Source organism: Panthera leo, chromosome D2 (assembly GCF_018350215.1).
Source record: "Panthera leo isolate Ple1 chromosome D2, P.leo_Ple1_pat1.1, whole genome shotgun sequence".
Taxonomy (NCBI): Eukaryota; Metazoa; Chordata; class Mammalia; order Carnivora; family Felidae; genus Panthera; species Panthera leo.
In genome coordinates, this window is record NC_056689.1 from 72,260,841 (window position 1) to 72,281,277 (window position 20,437).

Here is a 20,437-nt window from a genome sequence, read left to right on the forward strand (position 1 = left end):
TCGCAGCTGTGCTGGTCAAATGAGCCTGGAGACCTGAGGGGGCTAGGACCTCAATGACTGTTAGCAGGCTGTGGTTCTCTGCAGGCAGTTTATTGAAATGGGGTTTGTGTGTCTTCCCACCCCTCCAGGCTGGATCCCAGAACAATCAGAAGTGCAGGTGGCACATCTCACTGAACGACCCCAGGCTACCTCCGGGGGGGGGGGGGGGGGGGGGGAGGGGGAGGAGGAGAAGCTCATCAGAGAGCCCCCAGAGCAACAAAGAGATGCCTGGCGAGGATGAGCAGACGAGACATCCGAAGGCTAAGAAGAGGGAGCTTCTTGCATGGATGGACTTCTTACTTGGGGATTAACATCACCATCAGATCACCTGACTCCTGAGAGAGGCTTCTCTGTCTTTAAAAAGCCAGGGTTATATGTAAAACGGGAGTCTGGCGGAACAAGAGTTAATCTGGGTAGGACTAATTTTAGAGTGATTAGGATGAAAAATCGATGGGAAGGGACCCTGTTCAATACTTAAGTGATAAAGAACAGGGGGGCTGGGCATCAGTTACCAACATAGAAGAGAACACAATCAGCCCAGGTCTTCAGACAACCTTCCTTGTGAAACGAAAGAAATGCCCCACTAAATACATCCCAGGATGAAGCCAGTGGCAAAACCCATAGACCTAAAGCCTCTGCAGTGAGAACGTGTTCATCTGTATAGTCCTCCCGAAAAATTCTCGACAACAGGCTTAGAACAAACGGTCACTCGGAATGAAGAGCTGTGTCAAAGTCAAGAAGGGTCAGACACATACACGAGATGCCTATCTTAGGGATAAGAGAAACACGTAGCTTCTAAGGGTTTAAAACGGAATTCTCAGCTGTTTTGTATTTTTAGAATTTCTAAAAAGAAATTTCCATGTCATCCAGATATTAGCTCCGGCTTGCTTTCACAAAGGCGCTGCCGTCTAATCCAAGGGACTCTGGCTATTTTGTTAGGACAAGGTTCCTATGTGGACCAGTAAGGAAGCCCAGCGGACCGCATGATCCATGCACCCATGGCACTCGGCCTCGTGTTGCACCTTCGTTGTGCTTTCTCTCTCCAAACTCCCTGAGTTCAGGGCAAACGCGCCTTCTGTCATCTCTGTGCCCACTCCGTTGGTAATTCCCGCCCATCTGTTGCCATTGCTTTTTGGTCTTTCTTGAAAAGATAGGTCTCACATGGTCTCATTTGCTTTATCAAAGAGCAGAAGCAACAAGGATCACAGGGGTATGAATCCAGGAGATCAAGAACAGTGTTGAAAGAGAATCAGAAAATGTGAACTCACTTAAGCAGCCCTTTTCTGGTCTACAGTTTATTGACTCCGAGAAGTCATGCGTGTCTGACCACATGAATGAAAACTTACTTTCCAAAGGACAGCTCCTCCAAAGCCACGATTTTGTAAATAGTAACAAGAGAATTACATTTTTTGCTAGATTCTAGGGAATTTGCTAATTAGACAAACTTTCACTGCCCTTCTCTTTTCCCCACTAGCACTTTACATGGACTCAAAAACGCTTCTGCTCTGCTCCCTTCCTAGTTCAGCCGATGGAGTGTTTGGGAGTGTCTAATTTGAAGTACAAAGGGACAGGTGGGTGACAGGATGCAGCTGGACGGGACCCGTTCTTGGAGCGTATGCATGATAGGAACGGTCTTCATACAGACCAAATCAAAGGCCGCGGCAGCTCCAGAGAAACACTGTCCCACATTTGACTAACTCGAAGACAGTTTCTAAGACACTTTTTACTGCAGGCTAAAGAATTGTTAAATAGTTTTATTTATTTATTTTTTTTTTCAATGAAAACCACACTCCTATCACACTCTGGATACAGTTCGCTATACTTAATAAAAAATAATCTATGTAATTCTCAACTTACACTCTAGGGACTTGAAACAACTCAGATATGGAAAAATAAACATCGAAGTGGCATTCTGAATCCTTCTCTTTATTGTGTGCTGCTTTTTCCTTCATGTGCTCTATTAAACATACACTCATACACTCAAACATACATTGGTCAAAGATATTCGACATCACAGTGGAATGAATGTGCTTCCAATCAATTTGGCAATATCGCCCCTCTTTTGGGTTCTCTTAAATAAGCAGGGCGTGGCTCGACTTGAGGTGAGAGTCATGGTCTGCACGGACGTAAGTTACTATTTTTGTTTTGTCAAAATCAACGACAAAGAGATCCTTTCTGCAAGAGGCCCAAACCTCAGCAGACAGCCCTTGCATTTGGTGTTACCCTAATTGCAGGGACAGAGGGACAGGAAGTAATCACTTTTGCTTTCAGCACTGCACAAGGAAGTCAAAGATTTGAGTCACTTGCCTGCTTTAGTCCTGGGACAAATGATGGTGGTGTTTCAGGCCCACGGTGTTAAACTGAGAATCACACCGGACAGCAGAAACACTTGCTCGGCAGCATTTTGTAAGAATCTCTCTAACATGGTGTCATTGAACATCCTTCCCCCTGTTTATTGAATCAGCAATGTATTTTCAAATTTAGAATTTGGTAACTCTAATATGCTTCTCTCTGTGAAGAAAAATGAGATCTTTGTTGGTGATAGATGAGGCTTTCCAAAATTTAATTTATGTGTTGCACATCCCCGTGTTCTTCACTGAAGGCTACCCTTGTTAGCTCTGATAACTCGCTCTTCCTCTTCGGTCATCTGAAGCTAATTACAGCTGCTGTTCACCGCAGAAGTAATCAATAGCTTTCTATAGTAGACCGCATAGAATCAGACCCATATACAATTAGTCCAATGTAGATACACAAAGATACCTTAATTAAAACAAAATACGCTCTGTAAGAGATATGCTTTCACAGATGACTGGAATTCCAAATATTTCGACACATTTAATGTGTTTATTCAAAGTCAGAGTCTTTATGAAACCTTTCACGACTCAAATCTGTTTGATGAATTTCCCTTGAAAACAGTTTGAACTGAAAAAACTCAGTACTTGGTATTATACATTTATGTTTATTAACATTTGGATATAAATGTACTTCAAACACCAATAAGAGCTAAAAGACTATGCCTTTATCTTGGATCGAACAGATTTCCCACCCCAGTGATTTGATTAATTCTTACAAGGCAAACATCAGCGGGCAAAGGGGATCAGTATGAACTGTGCACCTTGAGTTCCTCCTCCAGCCCCCCTACTGATGTGGGAGAGATAATGCTCCCAGCACTCTCTTCAGGTGGAATCTCCTCTTCTCTACTCAGTGTTGGAGAAGCATGGCTCCTAGCACTCGATCGCTGTAGATTCGGAATGTCGCCATCAACCAGACTTTGAAAGTGCACTTCAGGGTCTACTTGTTTAAGGATGAGAATGATGGAAGATGATGTGCAGTGAACAAACCAGATGCCTTGTATCCAGAGTCCTGTTCCTTGTATCTTTACCAGCCAACTCTTCTCCACAGACCTATCATTGGTCCTCCTGATCCACAGCCTTCTTTCTTTCCCACACAGTCTGTCAGAGTCTGTCATGGAGGACATACAACATAACAAGATGCAAGTAGGGTCCTGATGACCTTCAGACCAAATCACTCTAACCAGCGGCGAGGTCATCACCATTGAGAGTCAAGACAACCCTCAGGAAAAGACCTGGGTAGGCTGGCAAGGATCTGCTTCAGAAGAGAGGTCAGCAGGTCCCTGCCCTCCGTCCCAGCCAAACCAGTCTCTGTCAAGTCACATGAAAACCAAGGTACTGGATTGTGTCAACTGTCACAGGTGCCATCAGATTTTGCAGGGCATTGACAAATGGCCGCCAGTTTCCTCACGGGAATGCACGCTTGCATGTCAAGAAATGATAAAGGACAACACCTGGCTGTTCTGTTTCCTCCTGCCTGTCCGCAGTAACGGGGTGCAGAGCTTTCTGCTAAAGCACAGACTCGTCCCAGTCTGCTTTTGAAGAGCTGTCTTCGTGAAGTTAACATCGGAGCGAACACTACTTACGAGAGGGAAACGAGCTCCATGTATTTTGTATTAAATCATCAGTAAAAAATGAAGACAGTATCAGTACTTTCAAAATATAGAAAGCCAATAGTTGAAATCATTTGGTAGTAAAATTTTTTTCCTACATATAACTTCATACGTGTAAAGAGTATTAGAGTGACATATCGGCTATATTGGACTCCTGTTAGTTAAAGGGCTTCTCGCTCAGGGAAGGCTTAGGAGAGTGTCGTTCAACCATCAAGGTACTGCAAACGTTCATGCACACTCGCCTCCCCCCACTCCCCTCCGCCACACTGACTAGAAGACAGACACTACGTTTGGATGCGACAGGTGTCTTTTGTTTGGTAGGAGAGTGTAGAACTGTTTGTAGTACACAATGTGGAAAATGTTAGTACATATAGAAAAGGTGAACATTGATGCAAGCTGGTTTGCACAAAGTCCATCAAGATCCCCTTGATGAGGATCTTTGCTTTGTGACAAAAAAAAAAAAAAAAAATCCCACCAAAACCTGCACCCATGTTAGGCTAAAATGATGTCATTAGAAACCAGTCATTACGTGACTCTGGAAGATTCTTTAGCAATACTAACTCCTTTCTCTTGCTAGTAACGGCCAGAGTTAAATTGTTAAAATCATCGACATCATCATGTAAAACATGGGCCCAGTTTGTTAGACAGCCAACTTTACAAACTCCCCCTTTACGACACAGCATGCCCCAAAGCCTTTTGAATTTGGAATGTAGCACAGCATCAGGTATCCCATAGAAGCCCTAAGGTTCACAAGATTTCTTAAAAAAAAAAAAAAAAAAAAAAAGGGAAGAAAGAAAAAAGAAAAGAGAGAAAGAAAGAAAAAGTTCCAGTTGAATGAAACTGTTTTCCCAGTGTCTCAACTGAGCTCCTAAAACTGGAATTTCAGATATACAAGAGGACAGGAAACAGATAGCTTGGTTTTTGTCTTTTTACATGTCCGCATTGTTTTGTTTTTTTTTTTTTAAATGCAGCTACGATGTTTCTGCCAAAGATAAAGACAAAAAGGTGGACAGGGCGGTTACCACCAGAACCAGCAGTGGGCTCAGACCACACGTTGGAGGAGCAGCCATTGATTTTGTGGTTATGTGGCTGGAAGCACCAGCAAGGCCGTTCTTTTCGTAATCACGCTGTAAGAGAGAATATTTTCATTATCACCCACTGCATGTCTTCCTTCCATCCCAGCGTATTTAAACCACACTCTTTCTCTCTCCCGCCCCCGCCTCCCACTGGCTGCACCACTCACTAAAGCTGATCCAAGGTATTACCACATACGGAGACTTCAATTCACTGACTTGTACTCAGGAAGGAATCCTGAATCTGGGTTAGAATCGGATGCCTTAGGATAAAACGGACAACACCTGCTTCTTGCCCCTCTGCTATGGATTAATGAAATCCTCTCGTGGGACAGCGCGGAGCCTTCATTCACTCCTGCCTCCTGGGTCTGCCAGTAGCTGTGCAAATGGAACCTTCTCCTTCTGGTACCCGTGGTCCCTTCCCAGCGCGGAAGAAGGGCACGAAGAATCATCTTAGAAAACTGGCCCAGGCAAGTATCAGTTCATGTGGAGATGGGCCACAAAGTGCCTTGAGACCGGCAGAGCAGTCGGCAACGTTTCTCTCCGTTTGCCCGTCCAACCCTAGGTTTTCCGGATAAAGGGGCCTGCCTTGATTGTCAGGTGGAAAGCCCACACCAGAACTCAGGCTTTCTGGCCCCCAGTCAGCACAGCTGTCCCAAGACGGATGACTCCGTCTCCACCACAGCACCCACTCAGTCCCAGAATGCCACATCCCAGCGATCGGCACACTACAGAATCTTCGTCTCATCTGTAAAACAGGGAGAGTAATGTGGCCTGCCCGAGCCATCTCTGGGTTGCTGCAGAGGTCAAAGGGACTGTGCACACAGTAAGCAGGGGGATTTGTTGTCTGTCTTGTCCCGTGCCGGCTGATTTTACGTGACTCTGGTCACGTAGTCTCCGGGCACCGGAACGACGGCATCCGTGCTGGGTCCAGCTCCGAGATGACGCTCCTGGGTGCCACACTTACTCCTAACTTTGTGGCCTGGGATCCGCAGAATGCACTTGGCACCGAGGCCAGAGGGACATGGAAGGTGCCAGAGATCTTTTTCTGGACCTGAAACCTTGTTGTCTTTGAGCCTTGACATCATCACCCGCCTTTATATCATCACCAGGGGCCCAAAGGCTCCATTTCTAGAAAGGCAGGGAGACCCAGAGAGAAACAGAACTTACATCAGAAAGACAGAGGTGCGTGCTGCCCGACACATTGGATTTCAGCTTCTGTGCCTGAAGAAAAACAAACACACACACACATAAAATCACCCATATACAGTATGGAATAACAATTACTGATGATCCAGTCAGTTTTCTAGGGCAAGGCCATTGACAGAAATATGTGAGCCACAACTTTGAGCCTATATATAATTTAAAGTTTTCCAGTAACCACGTAGGTAAAGAGATAAAGGTGAGGATAATTGTAATAATATATCTTATTTAACCCAATATATTATCATTTCACACGTAATCAATATAAAAAGTTATTAATGGGATACTTTACATCTTTTTTTCATACCAAGTCTTCAAAATCGGGTATGACTGACATAGCACATCTATTTCAGACCTGCCCCATTTCAAAGGCTCATTAGCTACTTGTGGCCCCTACTGGAAACGGCACTAGACTAGGTTACTAAAGGCAAAGTTTTGAAGTCCTTCATATTGGGAACTCATTTATATCTCTAAATATTAATTTTCAGCATGTGCCTTCGAGGGAAAAACGTGGCAATAAAAATTCCCATTCGTTGGTAATATAGAGATACGTCTCCCCGCAGCTTATCTACTTGTTTATTCTTCGCTTCAGTCAACAAACAAAAGCGTATGGTCCCTGGGCTCCCAGGGCTGCTCTCTAGTTGAGTCAACCGCTCACCTCTTGCGAGTGACGGCACAGGGCAGAGACTCTTAGAGTTGGGTCCCCTGGAGGGACAGTGCAGGGCATCACAGATCCTGATGCAGCACTCCTAAAACTGCTTCCGGGGCAGTGGGGAGGGGGCTGAGCCCTGAAGGCATTTAAGCTCCCTGTCGCCTCGCACTGGAGAAAGTCCCCACTGAGCTTCCACCAGAGAACTGAGTTGAAGGAAACGTTCCAGCGCTCAGTTACAATGAGAACTGCTGACCCAGTACAGCCCTTCTGTTTTATAAAGGAAAACAGAGTGCAGTGAAGTTAAGTGACTGTTCCAAGGTCACAGAGCAGTTTACTGGTAGAGACAGGATACAGACCAGGTGTCTAAAACTCTTGAAAGCAAATGTGCTCTTTCTTCCATTACAGTGTTTCTCCCAGGCAATCCTGGCATGCTTGATTCTTCATGTTCTACCTGCCTCCAAATCCACATGAAGACCCCTTCCCATGCCCCCTTCCCCCAGAATAGGAATCTGTTGGCACCAAAGACAGAGAGCTCATGTGCCAACAGGATGACCGTGGTTAAGCACCGCACGTGAATCAAGCAGTGTCTGGGCAATCAGCTCTGAGTGAATGATGCTGGTGGGCTGCCTGTTGCAGGAAGACTTTTGCAACTCCTTGAAGACATGCTAGGCTGATGATGGCACGTTCACCCAAGGAGTAATTTACTGACCATAATGCTACTTGAAAGGCATCATAATCTTTACCTATATTTGCATATGCCAGCTGTGAATATGAAATAGAAACCTTTAAACAGGCATCAAGAATAAGACACTGTGAAGCATCCCCAGGCTGTTCAAAGGTCACAAAATGTTATATATAAGAAGATCAGAGGAGAAACTGAAAGAGCAATTGAACCTTACTCAAAAGCCTACTTGTAATCTGTAGTAATAGCAAATCTGGTCCATTGCACTGTCACCTGCAGAGAATAATGTACAGAACTTTACATGCTTTATTTCTGTTCAAGATTGGAATTGTGCCCAGATACCAAAATGGTCTTAAAACATCACATTTTCTTTTTTCCTTGCCTGTGCATAATCTACAAAAGACACAAACCCTTGCTAAGGGCCTTTGCATAACTAAGAAGTTCACTAAAATGTACAGAGAAAGCAGCCTGACTTCTAGTCTGGAACACATTATGCCTTCAAGTTGTTGCTGTGCTGTATCATAGCTACACTATGCCTCAGTGTCCAAAACCACAGCCCTCTAAGTTCTGAGGGTCAGGTGGGTCTCCTTCCTACCTTGTTCCGTATGATTAGCACCAGTAAGTAGCATTGTACCCATTATATATACACGCTGAGATGCCCATTAGCTACACGTAGTCATTTCAGGAACCTCTTGAAATACTACCATAATGCCCATTGTTATTAAGTACAGTAAAACCTTGGACTGCGAGTAACTTGTTCTGCGAGTATTCCACAAGACAAGCAAACATTTCTAATAAACTTTAACCTGATACGTGACTGATGTCTTGCAGTACGAGTAGTACATGACGCCGATGTCACATGGTCGCAACTGAGCCAATGGTTCTTGAAGTTCGCTTTGATGTATGAGTGCTTCGGATTGCAAGCATGTTTCTGGAATGAATTATGCTCACAAACCAAGGCTGTACTGTTTTCGTAAAGGCACTTCTGCCAATGGATAAGAAAAAGTCTTCTGTCTTAACAGATTTTCATAGGTAGACTCTGGATCTGCCTACGTAGATTTCTGACCTTCACTCGTCATTGAGGGTTTCACACTGCATACAGGCTTATAGGTTTGCAGGCTCTTGCCTTACATCTAGAAATAGCTGGGATAACGGCTCAATCACACAGGAAAATGCATTTAGACTAGCTCCAGGTCTATGAAGCCTCTGCGTTCTTCTTTTCCCAAAGTGGACATTTTGTTGGTCTCTATCTAAAGGAAAGGTCAACGTGAGGTCTGGTCACCCTGCAGCACCACTGACTTCACTGAAAGTGGAGGGAGCATCTCAAAGCTTATCCTGCCTTGAAGACCATTCTTGTTGGCATAACTGGGTAACCTTCAGAGTAAAAGTAATAATGTGCACCCAGACCACTGCAGATGCTCTGAGAAAACGCCTTCTTTCCCGTTAAGCACCTACCCAGCCCACAGAAAGACTTAGCACTCCAGAGGCTTAGAAGTGCACCCACACAGGCCTTCAGATACTCTGCTTACACAGTATATGAACACAGCTTCCCACTGAGAGGTATGGAAACTCCCAGCACTGCAGAGGCTGAGCTGAACAGCCCTGGAGTTCTACCTGAACCTCGTGCGGACCGCAGGAAAGTCTAGGAGTCTGATTACAAGGGGAAGCACAAATGTTACCATTATTGGAATAGCAGGTGGCATCCGAGTAACAGAATCAAAAGATTGCACGTAGACATAGGGTTTGTCTTTTTTTTTTTCAATCGCACAGCAAACCTGAAGTGTATATTACAAGATGAGGGACAGTGGGTCTGCTGCCTGGACTGTCCACATCACGTACACGTGGAGCATTGCCACGCTGGGTACCTGGTGCCTTTAAGGGTTAGTAGGCTGCAGATGGAGGGGGCGGAGCCTGGGAGTTTAGACCCGTGTACGTCTAGCTCGCTGCATGCTTGCGAGTCCTGTATCCAATCTTAACCCTTCTAGTGACACCGGGGTCAGAAATCTGATAAGCAGATCCGGAGTCCACTTAAAATCCAGCTCCTAAGGCCCATTTTAGAAGCCTGAGCAACCTATGATTTCCACGCTTTAAAGGCTGTTACCCTGGGCATTTTTGGAAACATCATTAAGCTATCATTGTCTCCCTAGTCGGGTATGATAAATACAAACAAAAATTAAAGGGTGGCTCCCACCTTCCACTATTGCAGAAAGTGCTTACAGACTTTAAACATTGTGTCTCAGGTGCTAAAAACTGGGATGGTCCCAGGAAAAGTTTTAAAAACCAGGAGAATTAAAAAAAAACAAAAACGAAACACATAACAAAACGTCTGAGACCTTTTAAGGTATGAGGTAAGTTAGAAACTTACTTAAGAAGAGTACATTTTACTGCTGAGTTCTGAACTGGTAAAAATAAGGGTGTAATCCTGTTAGTGCTGGCTCAAGGTCCTGTCTGTGGGCCCAGCAGCCCTGCTCATCAACAGCATCCGCAGGGACCCTACACACAGCATAGCCAGCCTGGACCTATCTGGACGCCAAAACTTACGGTGTGGCTTTACAATACGGCATCTCTTTCAAAAAGGGAGAAGGATAAAGAAGAGGAGAGTGGATTTCATTTTTCTGAAAGCCAATTTTAACCACTGCCACAGCATGTTGAAAAATGAATTATTTAATCTCTTTTTATGAAAGAGTGCCTCTTTGCAGCTAACTCGTACTTTCGCGGTTATGGAGGAAGCCACCTGAGTCTGAGTCGAGGGGAAACAGCACTACTAAAATACAGTACCACAGGGTTTTCATCTCCAGAAGAGGGAGATGAAAGGGATACTGGAGAAGACTGTGTCCGGCCCAGGAGCCTTGGAAAACCAGGGAACTTGTATTTAGGCACTTCATAAGCCTTGTCCCTCCAGCCGTGTTATAAAACCGTCACTGGCAGTAATCCACTAGTCCAGGCACGTCAGATAATAGAATTTCCAAGGCACTGTAATTGTGGGGCCAGACCTCGCCAGTCCCTGGCACCAGAGGGTTAATAAATGCATTAGATGTTGTTAACCTCTGTTACCTGGAGTCAGAACGATGATGACGCTTTGGCTTTTCATCCCAGTGATTAGCATTTGGAAAGCCTGCCATGGTGCCAACGTCCTTCCTGTCCAGAACGCACAGACACTCAGGCCACTCGCATCCCCAGTCCGGCCCCACCCCTCGGCCACTGCACGCACACTCGAGCTCTGTCCACAGGAGGCTCTCCCGGAGCCCGGGGGACAAGGCAGGCTTTGGAGCAGCACTGTTTATGGAATCAGAGACTTAAAAGCACACCGACTCAGAGCCTGGCCTTTGCTGCCCCAGGACTCTGTTTCTGTAGAGAAGCCAGTGTTTCATCTCAGGTTTTTAGGCAGCTGTCAGCCAGCAGGGCATGGAACATTTCTCTGCTCCCCTCCACGCATAAGGAGAGCCAGTTTCTGCTTTACCCCCAGAAAATAAAACCAGAGGAAGTTGCCCAATCCAATAGCAACAGACTGTCCAGGCTGCAGCCAAATGGTCATAATTAATGATGCTTCTGGTTCTTTTCTCCCTTGCTTTACTGATTAGAGAGATTCGCTATATTAGGAACCTGTTTGCTTAATGACAGAATACAAGCAATAAACAGAGAAATACACAGACTGTAAAATGCAATCAACTTTGCTCTCCAGCACTCACTAAGTACCTAGCTGCATCTATCACACTTGTCAATACCAGTTTATTAGCATATGAGTCTCTTCTGCAGCATAAATTGGTCCTTTGCTAGGGGAAACCATTGCACGAGTTCCTCCTGAAATGGCCATTTCTCAATTTAAATCTACACATCTTATGTCTTCAAGTAGGACAAAACATAGGAAGACGGTGTGCACATAATTCTGAAGGTTAACTGAGCAGAGGAACCTGCTTCAGAGTCTGCATTGTTACATTGCATAAAAAAAAAAACAGACTCTTCTGACTTTCATGGGCAGTACTTACTAGGCAGCAACTCTATTGTGTGCTTGATATACACTCGTCCAAATTAATTTCTACACAAAAAAGACAAAAGAAGCTGCCTGTGAAGTGAATCCAAGCTAAGTAATGGCAGTCTGTCCAGTGCTCTGTTGTAGCATAGTCTTTTCAGCTTTTTGGATTTTGCCTGTTGGATTTGGGGGAGCCTGGGGAGGTTTTAACTGCTGGTCTGGTCACAAGCTGTTGGCCAGCCTTTCCGAAATCCCTGCCGCTGTCTATTTTGAAACTCACCTTCCTACTGATTTGCTTTTCCTACAAACTTGGTAACAACCACTTGCAACCACTGGTCTGAATAATGTGCAGTAAAGTCAGCTGCGTAAAACAAGCAGACACATAAATAAGACCTGCTCTGAGCCCCTGGGTTTGGATCCTTGTCTTCTAATGCCCGCGCTCCACAGGGAAGGGATCCATTTCCTTTCCAAGCTGATTTTTGCCAGCCTCGTGGACCCTGACACGGGTTGGGGAGGGTCTGAGGGGCTGTGAGGAGGGCAGGGGTGAGATAGGGCAAGCGTCCTTCTAAGGAGTGATGATAATCCTTGGGAGGCTTTTCTACTCTCTACCCGCAAGACACTGAACTAAACCTCAGCCAGAAGAAGGCTTTCATCACTTTAAGTTCCAAGAAAACCTTATAAAGATATTTCACTTAGCATAGGTTTCAGAAGGCCCACCGGGTGCCAAGTTTCATTAGTCTGGTATGCTCTGGGCAGGTTGAGCCTGGTTGGAAGATGGGGGTGGGGAAAAGGCTTTGGAGGCCTGAAGTCATGATTCCTTACCCAGAAGGGCAGGCTCAGATCCTAGTTGGTTGGGCTGTACAGACAAGGCCTCCAAAATCAGTGCAGTGAACTGAAATGAGGCCAGATGGAGGGTTTATGTGTGTGTGTGTGTGTGTGTGTGTGTGTGTGTGTGTGGGTGTGGGGGTGCGTCTTGACCTTGAATGAGACGTGGATTCATGTTCTAGAGTCTAGCAAGTCTTGGGTTCCTGGCACTCGTGGGGCATTCCAAGTTTAACTGTACAACTTAGGTTAAGCTCAGGGGCCAAGCCTAGAGTAGAAACCCTCTTACCTGACAGGTTTGGGGACTGTGCCCATAGATTATTGGATAACTGAGAAATTAAGTTAAGGGCAAAATCATTAAACTACTCAAAAATTACACACTTGTATAAAACTTTATTTCAGAGTTCCTTTTTTAAAAAATTGTGAGAAGAACACTTAAGATGAGATCTAGTCTCTTAACAAATTTAAAGTGCACAATACAGGCACAACGTTGTACAGCTGATCTCGAGAACCTTTTCATCTTGCAGAACTGAAACCGTATACCCACGGAACAACAACTTCCTGTTTCCCCCTCCTCCTGCCTCTGGCAACCACCATGATTTAATTCAGTATTCCATGAAGGATTGAAATCGAAGCACAGAAGAAAGCATAGTTGTTTCCATGAAAACTAAGTGGAATACCTTGAAAGAGCCGAATCCTTTTTTTAAAAGAAATGCCTTTGGATTAGGTGTGGGTGAGACAAAATTATAAAAGACTGAGAAAAATTACAAAAATGTAAAAAGATTCTGCACTGAGATTCCTCTGCAGGTAGCAAACAAATGTCACTACCGTTTTAAAGAAACTGAAACTGGAAATTGTAGACCAGGAACTAATTCTAGGTGTAGCTTATGCAGAACATAAGCCAGGGAACTCCAATCAGCAAACTTGTTTCTATGAGTTTGAGTATTTTAGATATTTTACATAAGTGGAATCCTACAGTGTTTGTCTTTCTGTGACTGGCTTATTTCACTTAGTATAATGTCCTTTAGATTCATCCATCATGTTGCATATTGCAGGATTTCCTTCTTTTTTGAGGCTGGATATTTCATTGTATGTGTTATATCAAATATTCTAACTTCAAATCTAAATGTCCATCATTTATTGATTTTTGGATACATGACCAACGCCACCTTCTTTAAAAAAGCTTTTTAGGGGTGCCTGGGTGGCTCAGTCAGTTAAACATCGAACTCTTGGTCTTGGCTCACTCAGGTCATGATCTCACAGTCATAGGATTGAGCCCTGTGTTGGGCTCTATGCTGACAGCATGGAGCCTGCTTGGGATTCTCTCTCTCTCTTCTCTCTCTGCCCCTCCCTCTCTGACATGTGCATGTTCTCTCTCTCCCTCTTCCTCTCAAAATACATACGTACATACATACATACATACATACATACTTAGGGGGAAAAAAAGCTTTTTAAAGAAAGAGTTTGTTAGAGTTCCCTGGCTTATGTTCTGCATAAGCTACACTTAGAATTGTTCACGGTCTACAATTTCCAGTTTCAGTTTCTTTAAAACGGTAGTGACATTTGTTTGCTACCTGCAGAGGAATCTCAGTGCAGAATCTTTTTACATTTTTGTAATCTTTCTCAGTCTTTTATAATTTTGTCTCACCCACAACTAATCCAAAGGCATTTCTTTTAAAAAAAGGATTTGGCTCTTTCAAGGTATTCCACTTAGTTTTCATGGAAACAACTATACTTTCTTTTGTGCTTCGATTTCAATCCTTCATGGAATACTGAATTAGATTATGTAAGCAAAATACAAATAAAAGAACACAAAAAGGCTTGAGAACAAACATGCCTGACTCTTTTAAGCCTGCCTCTCAACTAGAGAGAGAGCAAGGGCAGAGGTGGGCAGGAGGACAGAGGCCACCAGCTTGGGGCATGCAGTCCGCCATGGGCGTTAGATGTTCACAAGAGAATGGAAAGGTTGGCTTCTGATGAGTTGGTTACATGAGGGTCAGTTAAGAGAACTTCTACTATGGCTTAGAACTTGCTCCTGGTACCGGCTTGACTGATAAAGTATGATACAATGAACACAGTTTAGGAAAGTCCTAGCCTTGGCTTTTCAACCATCAGCTTTAATTACAATAATCCCTGCCCTGCTGCTTGCCTCGAAGAGTTGTTCTGAGAATCAAATGTGAAGGTGGAAGTCCTTGAAAACCTCAGGTTGCTGTTGATGATTGCTTTAGCCTCCCTGTGTCTAGGCTAGTGCTCTTGGACTGGGGCAGGGGCTGGAGAAATGCAAAAGCTGAAGCTAATTTGGCTTGCGAACATGATAGTGACTAGAACTGGCTTATGGTCTTCTGTGATCCCTTGGATTTAAAAAATGAATGCAGTGAAAGAGATACAGTCCAGCAGGATATATCAACAGTCCTCCATTAGCTAAGCAGTCCCTCGGGCTTGCCCGTCAGTCTCCAGCATGCCATAAAAAGGATTCCTGCAGCCCTGCACTTGTAATTCAACACTAATGGCAAGATGGCCAGGAGCACTGGGTGCAGACACCGTCTACAGCAGGGAGCTTCCCATGGCACTCGAGCTGGCCTTTCTTCTGTCCATACTTCACAGGATCATCTTGCATCCATTTTGCTTTCCCCTAAGTTGGGGCAAACACAGGTTGCAAACTACACCAGAGAACTGTGTTTTCCTTCATGGTTAACTTGTTTGATTAGTAAAATATTCAGGCAAGAAGCAATTATGACCTGTATTTTAGAAAATTATGCCCAATTAACAGTCAGATGATGCCAAACAATGTGTGGAAGACATTTTGGTTTGGGGTAGGGGAGGCGTTTTTGTATAGCGAACATTCAAGCGAGAATGGTATAAAGGCAACTAGGGGGATGGCCCTAAAATGAAACATTTGTTTTCTCAGATGCGCAGTCAGAAATGCAAATGTGCAAGGGCAACAGGAAAGATTCATTGTGGTCTCTGATGAGAAGTGCATGAAGTCTGTCTCATCAGACGCGCATCCTCATAGCCATCAGATAATATTTATTAAGCCTCTCATTCTCCTGTGCATTTATGTGCAGCTGAGTGCGGCCCCGTAATGGATCTGTGACTTATGGTGGTAACTAAGGTTTGATATAAAACGCCGTGGTCTGCAGACATAACCGACCCTGGGCTTTAGTTCACCCTCTGTTCAGAAAATGGAGTACCCTGGGCGCTGTGGAAAACCAGGTGAAAGCAAAAATTTTAAAAACTTGAGAGAAAAATGTGCTCTTCGTACACGGAGAAAAACAGATCATTGAGGAAAACCAAGGAGACCAAGAGTGATACTGTGACAGTTACCATTCACGACGGCCCCCTCCGATAATGACCCCATCTGTGCTTCACTGAACACTCCCAATCGCTCACATGACTTTCTGAGGGGGGCTCTACCCCTTTGCATGGATCAGAAAACGAGGGTTCTGAGAGGCTGGGACTCGCCGAGTTTCTGCAGCCTGGGGTGTCTGCATGGAGATGTCATCTGTCTGACTTCAGTCCCCTTGACTCCAAAACCCATGCATATGGACTCCACGCCAGACACGGCACACGTGATCTCCCATAACCCCCAGATAACCCATAGAAGTAGTTCTTCTTATCCCGCTGACAGCTGAGAAGGGGCCCAGGGAAGCAGTAATAAGCCTGGGGTCACGCATGCTGCCTAGGAGAGGACAGCAACAGCCACCTGGGGAAAACTGCAGCGTCTACTCAGTGCCCACCACCCGGAGCTTCCTTTCCAGACAGCCCTGTCCATGCTGTGACTCCTCTCGCGCTTTGAACAGGAGGGGTCCAAGGGAGGGGAGCCTTCTGTTGAACCTCACAGGAGAACTGGAGCCATTTTCCTCCCACGCATGAGCTCCACGGCTCAAACACAAGGCAGAGCCTATTATCAGGGAGGTATGGTTGGTTAGAGGTCCTAAGGATAAGAGGTCAGTAGGGGATACAAGAAATTGGATTTATTTATAGTATGTGATCTAAGTGTACTCAGAGGTATTCTCATAGGTTACCCAGAACAAGAGAGCATATTTATGGCCAAGATGGTGCAGACATCCTATTCCTTTTTATTAAGCATGTTTATTATCCGGCAATTGGGTTAAGCAATTGTCCAACTGCTGAATTACTGTCCCTCTGACGGGCCAGCCTCACTGCCCTCTAAACCGCAGGTTCAAGTGGCCTAATGGCTCTTCCTAGAACACCTTGAGGGGGCCTAGTCTTCCCATCCCCATCTTTAAGTTATTAGCCCCCCTTTTTGACAAAAGCGGTAGGAGAAGGCATCATAAGTGGGTGATCATAAAAAATTGGTTCAAGTCGGGGCACCTGGGTGGCTCAGGCAGTTAAGTATCCAACTTCAGCTCAGGTCATGACCTCACTGCGGGGGAGTTCGTGCCCCGCATTGGGCTCTGTGCTGACAGCTCAGAGACTAGAGCTGCTTCGGATTCTGTGTCTCCCTCTCTCTCTGTCCCTCCCCTGCTCGTGCTGCACTCTCTCTCTCTCTCTCTCAAATAAATAAAACATTAAAAAAAAGACTTAAAAAATAGTTCAACTTGAGGCTGGCTCACTTTTGCAGGGTACATACCCTGTATGATGCCCAAGTTCATGTCCCTGAAAAATCTGGGGGTATAGGTCACCAACTGTCCCCTTAGTACAGGCTCCTTCCGTCTCGTGCTCAGCACTCACCAACCAGGAGGATCAAATGATGATAAAAACAGTTACTGTGCTGAACTGGAGGCTCCGTTACTACGCTGGAGAATTTTAATTTGTTTAATTATTACAACCCTCCTAGGCAGTAGGTGCTCATTATTCCCATATTACAGATGATGAATCCAAGGATTAAGGACGTGAAATTGCTCTCTATTGAAACCCACAGAAAGGTTTGATTCCACTATAGCAAGAAGCCTGGCCCTTCAGTGTTGTTTATTCTTAAGCACAACCTCTTTTTCTTACAAACAGAGAAAAAAGCAACTTTGAGAACTAACCATACTTCTGCTGGCCTATTGTCTGCGTGATCCCTTGTCAAGCATGGGCACACTCAACGCTTGAGCTACATTATCTCAAAGCGAGCTTGGTTTTGGAGTAAACTGAACGATGCCTGTGCTCTTCATGGGACTTCAGAATCACTAAGGGCTACTACCCACCCCCCCCCCCCAACCTCATTATAACCTAGGGGGCACCACGTGCCGGGGCAGGAATAGGTACAGACAACAGCTGACGCCTGAGCAAGTGCGTGCCTCGGGACGGCAAGAATGCCTTCCGGCTGTGGTATCCTTGCTGAGATGGCTGTGATCTGGGAGAGAATACTCAGATGCTTCTGGGACAGGCAGCCTTAAGTTGTTCCCAAGCAGCACCAACTTTCAGCTAGAAGCTTTCTGGGGCTGGCAACGACGGGTGGGGCTGCTAGAGAACAGAGCGGGAAGCAGGGAAAAGGAGGCCCCCATCATTTCAGGGTGATGCAAGACAGTCTACCACTGCTGGGGACCTCTCTCCTGCTTACTTCTCTGGTGGACAGTTCAGGGTCTGCCTCCCTGACATTCACATCACAGCCACCGCTGTTAATAACACAAAGCAGAAATGGCCCGTGAGCCCCAAGCCCATGGACTGCACCCCAGCCAGGAAGGAGCCCAGCCACATGGACTTCCTCTGGCTGTTGCCACTTCTCCGTAACTGCAACACGGCTCTGAACCAGAGCTGGTTCACCCAAGAATCACCGCACCCAAGGGTCCTGGGTCCATGTTGCCAAAGCGTATTCCATGGTAACCGTGTTTGTGTAGAGCCTACTCTTCTATTGGTTTTAGCTGTCTGAGAATATAACCCAGGAAAATCCCAAAATATAACAACATGAACTGTAATTCCAATGACAGCATGAATTAATGCCTTTTCCCCAATGCTATATGCTAACACTTTTATTGCTCGTAATAATAGTATACAATTATATTATAAATGTAGGGTTCCCCATTTTGCCACTCACTCACAGAATGGTTAAGTATGGGCTATCTGGAGGCATTAATAAGGGACTTTATTAAAGTTAGCAGCTGCGGTTGAAGCAGTGGGATGAAGGGGTCATCTGTAAAACAAAGAACCTTCTAAAGAGAGAACCGATTTACTCCCTGTTCCTGCGGAAGCTCTTGTGGCCTAGCTGCCATCCACCTTGTGCTTGGCAAATAGGCTTATTCTGGCTATCGGAGATTAGGGATAAAATATTTTTTAAAAAAGAGAAAACCATAACTTGGAGATACTACACTGGATGCACTTAATTTGGAGGGTTTTGTGGTTGAGAAAAATAGATGCCATGATCTGCCTTTGTTGAAAAGGTGACATCTGGGTTCATTAAAGGTGTACGTTAGATTTTGATAAAGGCTATTTTTCTAAGTCATTAAATTGGTTTTTAGGAACGTTATACTCTCCTTCATTTGAACAATTATTAAACTATAAAATAGAATTGCACAATTGCTAAAACCGTAATCTGAAGTTTTACAGCCAGCTATAAAACGCTATATTATTAAACTCCACTGAAGATGCTCAAGCCCATTACAACTTTTTAAATGAATTATAAAACCCTTTACTGCTATAAAATAATCTTAAATTACAGTATTGTGTATTCCAACAATATGTTGAACCAACGTTTGCTACAATGCAAATGTGCCAATCACAAAAAGTCATTGCTTGAATTAAATTTGTGGAAGCTCACGAGTGATAGCCAGAGCTCCAAGCAAAGCGGAGAGCAGGTGTGTGCGGCTGGCCGGGGCAGCCCAAGGGAGGGGCCTTCCCATGTTCTTTCCATCATAGGACCAGCCGAGAGCGAGTCTCTCACGTTCAAAGGCTATACACAAGAGATACTTAGCAGAACCCAGTGCACTATGGGAAGATCTGTGGCAAGAGTAATTTTTTCTGCTTAAATCCACCACATAAATGAGATTTTTTTTAATGTCAAATATTTAGTTATCAAGTACCTCCCCTCAGACATATGTTACGGACGAATGGGGTCCCCCCAAAATTTGTATGTTGAAGCCCTATTCCCCAGGTCCTCAGAATGTGACTGTATTTGGAGACAGGTCTTTAAAGAGGTGATTAAGTTATAGTGAAGTTGTTAGGGTGGGCCCCACTCCACTGGAACTGGTGTTCTTTTTTTTTTTAAGTTTATTTATTTATTGAGAGAGAGAGAGAGAGAGAGAGAGAGAGAGAACAAGCAGGAGAGAGGCAGACAGAGAGGGAGAGAGAGTCCCAAGCAGGCTCCACACCATCAGCATGGAGCCCTACGCTTGGCTCAAACCCACGAACCCGCAAACCACAAGATCACAACCTGAGCTGAAACTGATGGTTGGACGCTTCACAGACTGAGCCACCCAGGCTCCCCGCACCCTAACTGGTGTTCTTATAAGAAGAGGAGATGTGGACACGCAGAGGGACACCAAGGACACATACACACAGGCAAAGTCACCGCAAACACATGGTGAGAACACAGCCATGTGCAAAGCCACAGAGACGACCTCAGGAGAACCCAAGCCTTGATCTTGGATTTCCGGCCTCTAGAACTGTGAGGAAGAAATTTCAGTTGCGGAAGCCCCCCCCGGTCTGTGGTGCTTTGTTTGGGTGGCCCAATCGTGCTGATACAACGTGTGCCACCGCCCCCTGTGGTGCGGGTGATGTGCACACCGGCCACCCACCTACCAGGAAGCCTGCCCCCCAAGATAAGATTCCTGTTTTTTTGGTACCAGTTATAGGCTGCAGGCTTCCATGTCCGATAGGGTTTGAATACACAACTGAAGGTGTGCTTCAGCATGCTGCCTTAATGGAGTAGTACCCAATTTCTAAGTTTGGAATTCAGGCACTCTCCTGGATGAAGGGGCTTGGAAAATGCTCTATAAGCAGTTCTTTCGAAAACTGTTTTTACAACAGCCTCCTTCCTCCCAGGGCAAACGTGGGTGGATCCTGGGAGGCAGCTTCCCTCTGAGCTCATCAGCTGGCAGCTGGAGCCGGGCAGATTAAATCTCAGGAGCCCACTGGCAGCCTCTTCATG

At 45.2% G+C, this 20,437-nt stretch overlaps 1 protein-coding gene across 3 annotated transcripts in view; it reads right to left on the reverse strand.

Moving 5' to 3' along the window:
* Positions 1–222: 222 nt before the first annotated feature.
* GFRA1 (GDNF family receptor alpha 1) overlaps positions 223–20,437 on the reverse strand; it is a 211,248-nt gene continuing 191,033 nt past the window's right edge. For 2 of the 3 annotated variants that reach the window (XM_042908505.1, XM_042908504.1), the window contains 2 exons: positions 6,247–6,300; positions 223–5,130 (listed from right to left, as the gene is read on the reverse strand). In XM_042908505.1, coding sequence (XP_042764439.1) covers positions 4,975–5,130; positions 6,247–6,300 — 210 coding nt within the window. In that variant the 3' untranslated portion in view covers positions 223–4,974. The remainder of the gene's footprint in view (positions 5,131–6,246; positions 6,301–20,437) is intronic. The other variant, XM_042908506.1, reaches the window with a different exon arrangement.